This window comes from Nesoenas mayeri (genome assembly GCF_963082525.1).
Source record: "Nesoenas mayeri genome assembly, chromosome: 8".
Taxonomy (NCBI): domain Eukaryota; kingdom Metazoa; phylum Chordata; class Aves; order Columbiformes; family Columbidae; genus Nesoenas; species Nesoenas mayeri.
The window spans coordinates 20,817,940-20,831,650 of record NC_137554.1 but is presented as its reverse complement, the minus strand read 5'-3'; the positions used below and the strand labels follow the sequence as shown (position 1 = coordinate 20,831,650).

The window sequence follows — 13,711 nt, the reverse complement described above, 5'->3', positions numbered from 1 at the left end:
TTTAACTTCAAGTAAAAAAGCACAGAAGTGTAAAGAGTCCTGAAGTGCTGGCAAGCAGGCAGAGAAGCAAGGCTGGATGGAGACTCCAGAAAAATTCTGCCGTAGGTGCTGCAAATTCTGCTCTTCTCCTACTTCCCTAACTACTTTAAGAAGTAGGTTTAGCTGCAAGGATTCCAGTGGAAAAAAATACTATTAATAATTTAAACATAACACAATTGATCATCACTCAGCTGAAAAAGCAGTCTTGCTGCAAAGGTTTATTATGAAATAAATAAAAAGTCCATAAGAGAAGTTTGAAAAATCTATTTTATGAAGCTTTAAGATGCATTGAGTAGAATTATGTATGGTTACATTTTAATCTCAAAATAACCAAGTTATTTTGGGCAAGACACTGAAATGCCAAAAGATTTGATTATCATACAGGTGGAAGATAACATTTACGTAGCATTTTCTAACAAATTGTCCCATCAAAGGAATCTTCATATTTACACATTGCAAACATTAGCTAGATTTAAATGACATCCTGCATTTTGTTTCTTTTTTTTTTAAATACATAGGACCCAGGAATATTATGCAACTGATACCAAATGCCTTGGCCTTCACAGTGGTTATAGAGTGTATCTGCCTCGCGGCCCAGGTTCCCCGTGCTTTAGAAGCATCAGTAACGGCTCTGACAGCCGCCTTTGGAAGCCTGAATACACCAACATAAGTTACTGCACAGCCAAGACGTTCCTTGTTTCATTTAATTGCTTATCTGCACCAGTAAGTCCAGTATCCCTGAGATAGGAACCACTGCAGTTGGAGGGGTCGGGTTCTCCGAACGGTACATACGTGATAACTGCTGACTCTTGGTATCAGATGTAAACTTTGCTAAGCCAAGGCTTGAATGTTTTCCTGGTTTTCTAACCTGCTTAATGTTTATTGGCAGCGAGTCGTTTCAATAGCGGCTCATCATAAACCCAGCATTCTCCATCTTCATGGAATAACTAGAAACAAGGGAATAATCAGATGTAAGCTTTTTACGGCTCGGTTGGAAAGGAACACAGGTTCGAGGGCATTTACACTTTTTGAATAAAGCTCACCCGTGTTTCCCATGGGGTCTCATTCTCCTTTCTGGCTCTGGCTTCAGCTCTTTGTCTTTCCTCAAGCGCGTGTTTTGCAGCTGTGGCCGCATCAATGTCTCTAATTACTAAGTTGTAGGTTACATCTTTCCATAAGCTGAAAAAAGAAATTTGAACGGAGACTGCTTTATAGCAGCAAAGCGCTACAAGGTTGTAGAAACTTACAACTGGCTATTACTCATCAATATTTGTTTGAATTGGGCAGGTCTCACTTATCAAAAGACCAGAAAAGACCCAATACATATTAAACAACAGCAGCACTGTCTGTTGGCAGGATGGTGGAGGCTGCAGTGTGGCTCTCTGGACCTCCCTGGAACATTTGGTCTCGACAAGGATGTGAGCAAGAGCTACAGCTCTGCTCTTCCCCATTAAAACCCAATCTGCACGTCCCTTGGCTCTGTCCTGCAGCAAAGACTGTCAGGGAGCACAGGCCACCATGCAGGGGCTGGATTTACACCAGGAGTCACACTCTGTACTGCAAACTTGGGGCTAACAAACAAATAAAAGTCTTAATTTGCTCGTTTAACTAAAATTCTTACCAGCGAGACTCAAAGTCGTCTTGGTCCTCCAATTTCCTTACCTTCTTCTTAATTATAGGCATTTTCTTGGTATCTATAAAGACAGCATTCTCCTAGAGAGTGAGATTTTAACAAACAAAATCAGCTCTTTATCTAAACTGAAAAGTTCTATAGTCTCACACTCCAGTACACTGGTTGGCAGGAGATACATGAAAACACATCATTCTTCAGATTCTCTTCTTGCTATAAAAAAATCAAGTTACCTTAAGCTAAATTAACAAAGTAAATTCAGGACTTTTAATCCCAAATTCAGTATTCTTGTGATCTTCTGGGCAGCTTCATAGGAATTCCCAACTATTAATGTTTGTTTTTAAAAAACAAACAAAAAGCTTTTAAAGCCAAATATTCCATTTCTGATGAAAAAGAGAAAAAAGAAAAAAAGCTGCTTTACCCCTGTTGTGTATTTAGCGTACATGACACCATTCCATTCTCCTTCAATTGTGCAGAAGGCTTTCTTGTCATTAGGAGAACTAAATAGAAAGAAACAGTCATTTCTTAGTTGTATTACAGTAAATGAAAGACCCCAAAAGATCAAAACTTCATCCTAGTTGCTGTACAGTCTGATTTATATCAGCCCTCAAAAGGTTCATCACCAAAAGATGACGGTTCTGTTTACAAGGGAGAAGTTTTGCATGAATTAGTTCAACTGGCTAAACCTGACAAGGCAGTGCTGTCCTAAGTAAGACAGGTCTTGCCTTAGGGCTGTATCTGCATTTAGAGCTTAGGAAACTAGTTACCAGCTTTCTAAACAGATTTAGAGTGGCAAGTTAAGTTTAAAAGGTTCCACAGACTTTAACTTCTTCCCCAGACTACTGGGAAACACAAACACTAGTTCACCAATGAATGGTATCTAACAATGTGTGTCGGGAAGTGATTTAAAACCAGGTTCTGGACCTCGTTTTGTCAGCATCCACTTGCTGACATTACAGCAGATCTCCAGTAAGACGAGAATCTCCACTGAATTCTCTGCCCTGGGCACCAAACCACCAATCTGAATAAATCAGTAAAAGCTGCAGCAGAGCTTTAGTGACACGCTATGAACAGCGGTATGACAAGGCTTGCTTCCGTATTTTTGTTTTTAGGAGAGATTAATGCTGAAGGAGAAAACTTAAATTCCTTTTGGTCAACAGCTGAGAACATTTTCGAGCAGGACAAGCAGTTTGCAGGCCTGCGCAGGTTTCCTTTCATTAATAACAGGTAATCATGAGCTACGTTACTCAGTGGAGCTGTTCCAGTATTTTACACTCCTGACTGTCCTGAAAAAACATTGTCAGCATTTAAGTAGAGAAAAAGTGAGATTAAAGAAAGAAACCCCCTTACAAAATTTCAGCTGTAATTCTGTGCTTCTTTCCTCCATAAAATGGTTTTGTGTGGAAGACGATGGAAGCATTATAACCTGTCTTGGAGCAATTAATACTGCATTCGCCACCAAGTTCTATCCATGGCACAGTGAGAATAGACCTGCAATTATAAAGATGTCTTTATTTATACCCTCTTAACTGATAATTTTTAAGCATGAAATATGAGAAGGCATTAAAAATGAAAATACCAAACAGAGCATTTACTTGCCTTCCATAACCATTAGGAAAGGTCAAAATATAGTGTTCATCATAATCCAGGCATGTGACACAGCCTATCAAAGAAAAATAAAAACAGATTAAAAAACCATCCAGCAAAACCTCTACAAAACTTTCCATAATTTTCTCCTGAATTAATTCACTAAACCCAAGTACCATAAAAAGGAAAGGTGCTGAGCTTTATTTCGATGTTGAGATGCCCAGCTGCTGGAGGAGGCCGGGAGAGTTGTGTTTATGTGAAAAACTGGGCCCTACATGATTTCAGCACACAGTGTGCAAGAAGAATCACTGATTCCTAGAAACATAAGCTCAAATTACATAAAATCAAACACTGCTTACATTTAACAGGATGACTTTAAATATTTTTTGCAAAAATTCTAGTTGCAGAATGTAAATTTATCTTCTGTTGTCAAATTCACACACACATACCTTGCCCTATGTTATGAACGCCAATAGACATTCCTAAGAATTTTGACTTGGTCCATATGTGAGCATTGAACTGTATCTTCTTGTTAAAACACTCGGCGTAAAATGCTGAAACTGAAGAAAAAGGTATTAAAAACAGCAGCACAAGATATTAGTACTGTTGTTTCCAAATTCAATCATCGGGAAATATCTCTACGGGCCTCACGTGGCAACAGTCTGCAATTTGTTCTCACAAAAACAGCTTAAGAGAAAACTTTCAGCTTTTAAATTTGGAGAGAAAACGTAAATCCAAGATTTAAAGCAAGAGCTGACTTTGCTGTCGCTCCTGTCCAGACGCCACCTCTCTGAGCACAGTGCCCGCCAGCTTACTTGGAGGATGATGAGAGACCTGCTCCGCCACGAACGTCACGTTGCTCTTACTGACCCACGGGACTGGTCCTTCTGAAACCGGCTCCTGTGGGACAACAGAGAGGTTTTTCATCACTGCCAGTGTTCACAAAGCACTGTGTGTTTCCAAGAGAAGCTGCTTCCATGTTTAAGGGCTTCTAAAAATGTTTTGCAGAGATTTTAACAGATTTGCCAGTTTGCCAATTCGATGGGGAATAAATCCTGACTCCTGAAACTACGACGCTTTCTAAAGAACATACAGCTTCTATTCTCTTGTTTTTAGGTATAAATGTATCCAGGGAGATGTCCCCAAATACAACGGTTAAACCGGAAGAGTTATGTATAAACCCAATTATAAAGTAATATTTAAATCCACTTCATTTCTTACTAATAAAAATGGGTGACAGAAATAATTGTCGTGTCTGCTTCTGAGAAAGTCTGATATGCATTTTAATCAGACTATATGTATCACAAAACCATAAAACAACATTCATGTCTCGTGGCAAATCATGAAAGGTATAATTAATCACTAGAAGCAATGGAAGCACAATTACACTACTGTCTATGCCAGCAAACAGGAGTCCAAACATTCACCTCAGAAACAAGAGAAAGATCTGAGCAAACCTACTGGGGGAAATAAATTAAACTGGAAAAAATACATGTTTTATATCTAAACAGTCACATGGTTAGACAGACTACAGTGAAGCCACATGAAGCATCTCACAACAGCACTTCCCACATCATTATTTGCAACCTCCCAAGTTGAGAAGCCTAAATAAACTATTACCAAAAAAAAAGAAATTAAAAAAGCAAACACAGCAGCCTGCACTGGATGTGCTGGAGCTTTTCTCTAGAATCAGTGGGGCACTGTGCTCACTATGTTCATGTGCATAAGGCTGATTAATCTTGAGTCTCGTTAAACTTGAGCAAATAAGAGAAAAACTCATACACTGGCAGCTGAATTCAGATTAGGAGGGTGGAACTACTGTTACTGTGTCCTTCACCACACACACCCCGCTAAGGTACAAAAGGAAGAGTAATAGCCAGACATAGATGTACAACCGTTATCTAAGCTCAGAATCAGAATTTGAGAAGCCTACAATAAGATTTTAAAAGGAGAATTAAGTACACAGGAAAAACTGCACTGCTTTGTAGGTTGTAAGTGAGGGAAAGAATTTGACTGTTAAAATACAAAGGTTTAGAGAAATTATTGAAAAAAAAATCAGAACTTTGGAAGTCAGTGCTATGAAACAGTTCAGGAGAAAAGAGAACAATTTTACAATGTCAAATAGTTCTAAAAAAATCTAATAGCTCAAATGCTCTTATACAAGATATTTTAAACCTCTCTGCAAAGAAAAAGAGGGGAGTAGAATCAGTTAAGAAATTGCTATAGTTTGTCAGTTTGTGACTTAAACATAGCATAGGTCATTTCAGGCAGTAAATTAATGAAGCTTTGGGAATTACATGCATGCATTCTAGGCACCAAAAAACATACCACAAGAAACTAACCATATCATCTTCACCTTCAGTGCCTGGTAACACCCAGTGGCATCGGAAGATCTCGCCCAAAATGGGATTGTAAGGCTTTTTAGCAACTGACCCTTTTCTTCCTGCATGAAAAGCTGAGAGGTACCATTTAACCACTTGAACCATCCGTTCCTTCGGATCCTTCTGGTCACTAATGCTGCATGGGCCAAAAGAGAGAAAAGAAGGACAGGCACAATGATATACAAGCAGGTACCTCAAACACAGGAAAGCTTTTTGGATGTTTGGTTGTTTTACAACTAGAAATTTGACTGCTTCGACAGTTTTTCAAGTTTTAATCAAAACACAAACAATATTCTTCAAAACTGTCAACTTATTTTTGGTAGCCCACATGGCCATAAACAACATTAGAACCGATTAACGCTCTACTTTAAAAATCAAATACCTGACAAATAAGTCCGGATGTGCAAAAAAGTCAGCATACATTTCCAAGAGTGATCTTCTTTCCAGGATAAAAGTTGGAAGAACCACCTGGGTGAAGAAAAACGATTCTTATGGTTCAAGATATGTTAACATCCTGCACAAAAGCATTCTACACGCTGGCTGAAAATAGCACCCAGAGCACCCACGGCCTCCTGCGCCCATGAGCTGATTGTGTTCCCAGACTGACCAATGTGTTCTGACATATTCAACTCAGTTCACATTTTCTATAAAACCAAAGATCTAAAAGGAACTGTCTCTTGTCTTCTGTACATTCTAGTCCCACCTAGGGCATATCCAACTACATGCTAAGCTTATCAAAAGCTGTTCCTAATTACAGTAACACTGATTATTTAATTTCATCTATATGTACACTGCCAATTTTCAGTTATATTCAGAATCTCATTCCATGTAGTTCCATCGTCTCGTGCGTCTCTCTATCAAGATGAAGGTTAATGTTTTCCCTGCTGCTTCTCTTCCCAAACAGCATTTACAGGTTCCATTCCCATGGATCTGCTGTCGGCTTCAGTGTGGTGCAGACCGCTGTTGAAAGCGCTGTCGATTGCTGTTGTTGACTTCAAGTGATGCGAACAAGATGCGTGTTCATGATGCTCAGCAGCTTGAGATCAGTAATTTTCAGCTATTCCAGAAGTTCCCAAAATAGACACATTTTTTGTCAATTCCTATTCAGAACTGCCAGAAACCTTCTGTAGTTTAGTTGTGAGCTGCTGGCTTTTTCACCAGAAAGGTTTTATCTTTTTATTGTCTATTGTGAGTTCCAGGCTGGACAGTTAAAAGTCATCTACTTAAGGAAATGAATGATAGGACTGATCTCTCCTACTCTTTTTCTATCTGGAATTACTTGTTTAAGTTTAACCAAGTTGCCTAGAAAGATCAACACCTTCAGAATGCTCTTCATTCTATCATGAGACAGCAATGTGAATTGCATTGAAGAAAAATCTATCCAACTCTTTACTTGCCAGTCCTACATACTGCATTTTAAAATACACAAGCAACTTACTCAACAAGATACCAAATAAGCAAAGCATTTCACTATATGCTTGATTTCCCCTTTTATTTCATTCATGTCCTATTGAATGTCCATAAACACTGGGATCTTGTAGATCTTTTTTTCTAGGAAGCTAAAGGACAGGAAAAACATTCCTACTGCATACAGCATTCCTGACATCCCAGCTTTACAGGCATTCCAAGGAGAACAAACAGCTATTTTCAATAGCAAACTATCTTCCCAAACAGATTTTAGCAGCTGAATATATTTGTTCTGCATGCATTTTTCCCTTCCCAGTAACAACTCCTATTGAAATATACCATGCTAGAGAGATTATTGCTTAGCTAGCTCTGAGAACAAACATGAATTATTATTTTAACATTGGACTGGTTTACACAGAATTCAGGCTTTACTCCCGCTCCCTTCCCCATGAACAGCCAGCAAGTTTACCTTTGTTAGATCCATTCCTAATCTAACTTGTGACAATAGATGCATAATAACACTCTTATGTTCTTCCACTGATTCTCCTTCCCCATCATCATCTTGATCATCAGGAGGATCAAAGAGATCTAGAAAGACCAAATTGCTTTTGTTTTTCTCTAAACCTTCAAAGACAGACTGTATTTAATTAGCATGTTATATTAGCTGTCAAACCAATATTATTTATAAATGTAAGGTGCTTAAATCCTACAATTCAACAGTCTTCCATTAGCAAAGAAACAGCAGATAAACCACTTTCCATAAGTACCTTGTCATATATACATGATCATACATACATTGACAGAGTTTACACAGAGATTAACAATCAAGAGCTCCTCATGAAAGTTCAGGCAGTCACTTACCAGCATCATTTGTCCCATTAGACATGGAAGAATTGAGGGACTCTGTGGTATCTGGACGTTTCATGCTACTTCCTGTGCTGCTCCGAGTCAGGACTGCAGCAGACCCTGAAGAACTGAAGAAGAGTCATAAATTCCCCAAATTCAGTGAATTAATTCAGAACAAATCATTGTAATTTGATATACATAGCCATCAGTTCCCCAAGGAGTTTACTGACAGACATCAATATATGTGCTAATTCACAGAAAACTTAAAATGGACCATAGCTGATCAAATGGGAAACCCTGCAGTCTAAGATAATAACAATCTGAAAGTATAAAACAGCTGACTAATTCCTCTTTGAAATGTGTAGCATCTCTTAAAATTAAGAAGAATAAATAGGGATTTTTATGAAAGGCCGTCAACTTAAAAAAAAAATTTTTTTAGTAGATGTGAGAGGGAATTGGCTATTTACCAAAAGCTGCAACAAATGCATGTGAAATACTTCATGGTCTCAGATTAAATCTCTGAGCTGGTTGCTTCCTAAGTTTGGTTTACGTTAGAATTTTGCCAACATATATACCTGATGGAATAGGAAGGAGCAGAGGAGGAAAGTGCATCCCTCACAGGTGACTGTGCTGCAGGAAGGGCTCATCTTATTCTGTAACACAGAGTGGCTTTTTTGCCTTGCTCCGCCTTTTCTTTTTAAACTGATGTGGCTTATTTGCTTATTTAGCTTAACTAACTTCTACAAGCAGATAAGCCATACCCTTGTAGGTAAAAATTGTATTCAGCAAGCACTGCACACATTCAGCTACTTACTCCATACATCGCTTTGGAGAAGAACTGCTCTGATAGAATTCATCAGCATCATAGAATTCATCCTCGCTGCTTGAGTAAGAAAAATCTGGGACTGTGTTCGGAGACAGGTTGACATGGCTTGGAGAAGTGAGACTGCTGCTAGGTGCTGACTGCCCACTTCCTATGAAGTATTAAAAATTACAGATTTAACAAAAACAAACAAGTTTAAAATCCACCAGTTCAAACTTATGAGTAAGATGGTTCAAATCAATCAAGACCCACATGAACTCAGATGGTATGATACCTTACGAAATTAGAAGTGACATTTAGTCAGGTTCACATTCAGTTTCATTTAACAGATAAGAAGAGAAATGTCACTAGGAAAATCAAGAACACAGAAAAACAGTAAAGTATAAGGATGTTTTCCCCAAAGCTGTTGATTAAAGGCAAAACAACAATACTGAAAACGTGTATAGATTCATAGCATGACTTATGTTGGAAGGGACCTCTGGAAGTAATCTGGTCCAATTCCTCACTTGAGTCTCAGATAACTTCAAAGTTATACTAGTTTGTTCAAAATCACATCCAATCAGGTTTTAAATACTTCCCAAGATGATTCCATAATCTTTATGGAGAACCTATTTCAAAGTTTGATCACCCTCACCATAAAACAAAAACATTTCCTAATATCTACTGGTAATTTCCCTTCTTACAACTTGCGCTGCCTCATTCTTTTGCTGCACGTCTCCAAGAGGAGCCCAGTTCTATCTCCTTCATACCCTCCCAACAGCTGGCAGAAGACAGCAGTAACATCCATCTTGAGCTTGATCTTCCTAGGGCTGAACAAATCCAGCTCTGTCAGCCTCTAAGTACATCATGGGCCTCAACTTCCAAGTCTTGGTGGTCCATGTCTTTGTACCAGCCAAGCTGCAGCTAACCCCGTGCAAGAGGGCAGGCTGAGGGCAGCTGGCTGGAGGACTTGGCATTTGCCTTCACCAAACTTCACGAGGTTTCTGTCAGTCCACTTCCCCAGTCAGTCACAGCCCCTCAAAATGGGAGCTCTGTCCTATCCACTGTTGTCCCCAGTTTGGCAAGGTCCATGTCTAGGTCATCCAAGACACTGAGCAGTACTGGACCCAGCATCAACCCCTGAGAAACACCAAATAGTCACTTGGTTGCCATTTGGACCTCACACAGCTGATCACAAACCTTGAGCCTCGCAGCCCAGCCAGTTTTCACTCAACTTGTATTCTACTTATCCAAACCATCTCTTTCCAATTTACCTACAAATACATTTGTGACAAAATCTAATGGATATGGTTTCTAAAACGGGTTATGTGAATCCTGTCTCACTACTAACTCACAGTTTTTCCAAAAAGTCATAGCAATAAAGACAAACCAGGTTAACACTGACACAGACCTTTTGTGGGGGTTTAAGACACAGCGGAGGTCATTACACAACAATCATCAGAAACTATCTAGAAGATCAGATGCTTAGAGTAAGACTAAAAAACCCAAACTTTCCGTCAGATGGGGCAAATACTGTTTAAAACACACATTAGTGTTGTGGGAAGGAAGGGTAGTAATCAATTAACAACAAAATCATTTACATACAAGCTTAGAAAAAAAACTTGGGGAGGGAGCTGAGAGAGTTTTAACATGATTAGACAATATAATTGAGACAACTGATCAGGAAGTGACAGTCAATGCAGAGAGATCAATTAAAAATATGTTAAGTATGTAGCTATGGCTTTAAAAAGGCCTTAAAATATCATAGGAATTGTAAACACATAATTATAGCAACTTTTGCTTCAAGGCATCTATTGTAGTCCAATGAATGCTATTATTTAAGAGGGAGACATGACATGCTAACTGCAAAGTTCTTGTGCTGACTACTGCAAGTTGCACTGATGGACACGAGAAAGGAAGCTGGTAATACCCCTGTGTCTTATGTATCCATAGTGGGGAGAAAGAGCAAAATAATTGAGTTTAACACAACACTGTAATATATGTTGATTAAAAGCAACACATATGTAGGCCAATACAATGTTATCTTAATAGCTAATTACAGTGGGTTACAGATAAGTATATATTCGGGTTTTGTTTCTTGTACTTCAATAAGACAGTTACACAGAACTGTACCTGTACTATTTGGTGTTGGAGTCTGATTTCCAAGCGATGCTACTACAGGTCCCACTGGCAAAGATGAGGGTCGCTGCTCTGACTTGCACAACTGAGCAGGTTCTAGGGGATATTTTGATACGTTAAACCCAAAAGCCCCATTTAAATACGAGAACAATAACTTTTGTTGGGAAGCAGAGTCCACATTATTTCACCTCACTTTCAAAAGTTGAATCCTTTTCTATTAAAGCCATTCAGACAGAAAAAATGTTTCTGTCATTGTTATCTAGCTCTTTTTTATTATTAAGCAAAGATGGCTTTTAAAAAATGCAGTTATTTAGCTAGAAAGTATGTATGTTTTCTGAAAATTATAGTTTCATTTATTTTAAGAAAGTATATTAGAAATGTAAGCTAGTAACTTAGAGCAAGTATGATAAAATATACCACCTTATCCACAGAACTAAGGGTAGATTTACCTGGGGGCTGATGAAGCTCCACACCTGCTCCTCTCCCTTCCTTTGTACCACTAACTGCACCTGTACTGCATGGGTGGCACAGAAGCCGCCCACTGTTCCGCAGCCCCAACATCTGGATTGCAGCTGCATCCTGCTCTGCTCCAGAGTATTCCCATGGAGGTTCTTTCTGCACACCATACCTGGAGGTATCACCGCTTGGGAAGGCATCGTACTGATCACCGACTGCTCCAGAGGACTGGGCTGATAAACCGCGTCAACAGGGTTTATGGTGCTCTGAGACAAAAAAAAAAAGAAAAGCGCTTTTTTTTTCCCCTCAGTTTTAAATAAATAAATAAAGCATAGATAGCAAGAACATTGTGAGCACAAGAAATGCCCAGATGCAAGACAGCAAATTCCTGAGAGAGAAAGTTAAACACAAATTGACAGTTGAGGACACGAGAAATACTTTCAAAGTGGTAATATTTTAATCCTTTACACAGATTTTACACTAAACTGAATTTGATACAGATTTGAATGGTCCTACAAAGAATTCTTATTTCAAGTTCTAGCTTCTGGTATTCATTCCAATGTCCATTAATAAATACTGCATGCAAACAGTGGAAAGGTAGATGCAAATTATCTGGCAAAAATTAGGATAAGTAATCTGTATTTTTAATTTTTTTTCAAAAATTAATTTGCCCAGACCATAGTAAATTAATAAATTTACCCATAAGTTAAACCAGGAATCATCAGCATGCTTACAGCCAGGAAGTAGCTTTGCTGCCAAAACTCTTTCCAATGCAAGGTGACAGTTTTCAGTGCATCTCCAGGAAAGGACATTTCAATCTACTTATGAAGGTGGGTACTTTGAAAATGAAGCACCGATTTGACCCAACACTCACAGAAGCCACCAACTTCAGGATAGGTTCTTGGCTTTTATACAACAAGCCTCTTGGAAAACTAAACTGCAATGTCTTTTAATCCCAGCTAGCATGATTTTGCCTTGCTTCATTGGCCTGTAATTTTGTTATTTGTAATTTAAAACCATTGATCTGCATCAGAACTACAAAAATCTTTGCTTGAAATTTATCCTACATTAATAATCAGTGAAGATTTTAATTATTTTTTTATAACACAGGATTTATTTAATTGAAAACAAAACAATTACTCCCTTTTATCTTTAAAAAAATCTCCAGCTTAAAATAAATGACATAAAAATTGTTCTGCACTCTCATTGGTGTTACTAATTAGTATACAAATAAATAATACAGTACATAGACTGTTACTCCACTGTATTCCAGCATAAAATCAACATCCCTTACACATCACTTCAACTGATTGTGCAGTTATGTATGCGACACAGGTAGGTCCCTGTCCCACATATTTCACGGTTTAAAATCATGATTCCATCTTCAGAAGTACAAAAAATAAAAATCAAGATGGTCCTATGATACACAGGATGCTATTGCTAATCTCTCTCTCCCTTCGTTTTAGAGAAACTAATAATATATATGATACAGAAATGTATATGATACAGAAATATGACACAGAGGGGGGGGAAAAAAAAATATCAAACAAAACCAAAACCAAGGTAACTTTGGTTTTGTAATGCAGGGTTGTAACCTTATCCTTAAACAATTCTCCACACTGCAATGTGAAGTTTCTTTTGGATGTTTTGGGTGTTGCCTTCATGGTTTAAAAGCAGATGAAAGCAGATCTGAAATTCTCCTACTCTGAGTTTAGTAACAACTTAAAACGAGCCACATAGAAACAGCAAGATCATCATCCTACTGTGGTATCAAACATTAAACTTAGGCAGGAATATAGTCAAAGTGAAACCCTGACCTTTAGCCCAAGCTAACGTTGACCTCAACAGCATCAAAATTTCAGTCTTCACAATCTGATGCAGCAGTCAACACAGTCTTACAGAAATACCTGGTATTTCTCCCTAGTATAAGTCAGCCCACAGATAATTAGAATAGTGGCTAATCAAATTCAGACTAGAAGTTATAATATCTATATGAAGTCTCTGCGTTGCAGATCTAACATTCATACCACCCCTACCTGCAGCAGCGTCCAGCTGCAGAACCTCTTTTCCAGGGCACACAACAGAACCTCCTCCAAGACACTAAGACCTGAATTACGTGACTACCCACAAGGTAATTGTTCATCTTATTTACAATATGCATGAAACAAAAATCTGCATGTGCATCTTTACTCCAAAGTTCATACCAGAAAATCAGACCACTAATGCTGTGCATAATGGAAAGACAAATAAAGCCTGGGAATTACTGTCAGCTGTAACGAAAACACACTATGATTTTTAGATTTACGTTTTATGGAAACCAATCTCCTATTAAAATTATCTGAAATGTACTCAAGTGACAAAAAGAGAACGAAGAAAGAGAAGTCACACGCGACTGAAACTAAAGATGACAGAAGTTACATTAAA

General features: G+C 38.3%; 1 protein-coding gene across 3 annotated transcripts in view; it reads right to left on the bottom strand.

The window, feature by feature from the left end:
• Positions 1-107: 107 nt before the first annotated feature.
• The window catches only part of OSBPL9 (oxysterol binding protein like 9), a 61,451-nt gene continuing 47,847 nt past the window's right edge, over positions 108-13,711 (bottom strand). For 2 of the 3 annotated variants that reach the window (XM_080349215.1, XM_080349217.1), the window contains 15 exons: positions 11,460-11,553; positions 10,826-10,927; positions 8,705-8,864; positions 7,906-8,018; positions 7,514-7,632; positions 6,020-6,105; positions 5,599-5,773; positions 4,072-4,156; positions 3,706-3,816; positions 3,269-3,332; positions 3,020-3,160; positions 2,091-2,169; positions 1,661-1,752; positions 1,083-1,218; positions 227-986 (listed from right to left, as the gene is read on the bottom strand). In XM_080349215.1, the coding sequence (XP_080205341.1) occupies positions 912-986; positions 1,083-1,218; positions 1,661-1,752; positions 2,091-2,169; positions 3,020-3,160; positions 3,269-3,332; positions 3,706-3,816; positions 4,072-4,156; positions 5,599-5,773; positions 6,020-6,105; positions 7,514-7,632; positions 7,906-8,018; positions 8,705-8,864; positions 10,826-10,927; positions 11,460-11,553 (1,632 nt within the window). In that variant the 3' untranslated portion in view covers positions 227-911. Of the gene's footprint in view, positions 163-226; positions 987-1,082; positions 1,219-1,660; positions 1,753-2,090; positions 2,170-3,019; positions 3,161-3,268; positions 3,333-3,705; positions 3,817-4,071; positions 4,157-5,598; positions 5,774-6,019; positions 6,106-7,513; positions 7,633-7,905; positions 8,019-8,704; positions 8,865-10,825; positions 10,928-11,459; positions 11,554-13,711 lie in introns of those variants that run through there. The other variant, XM_080349216.1, reaches the window with a different exon arrangement.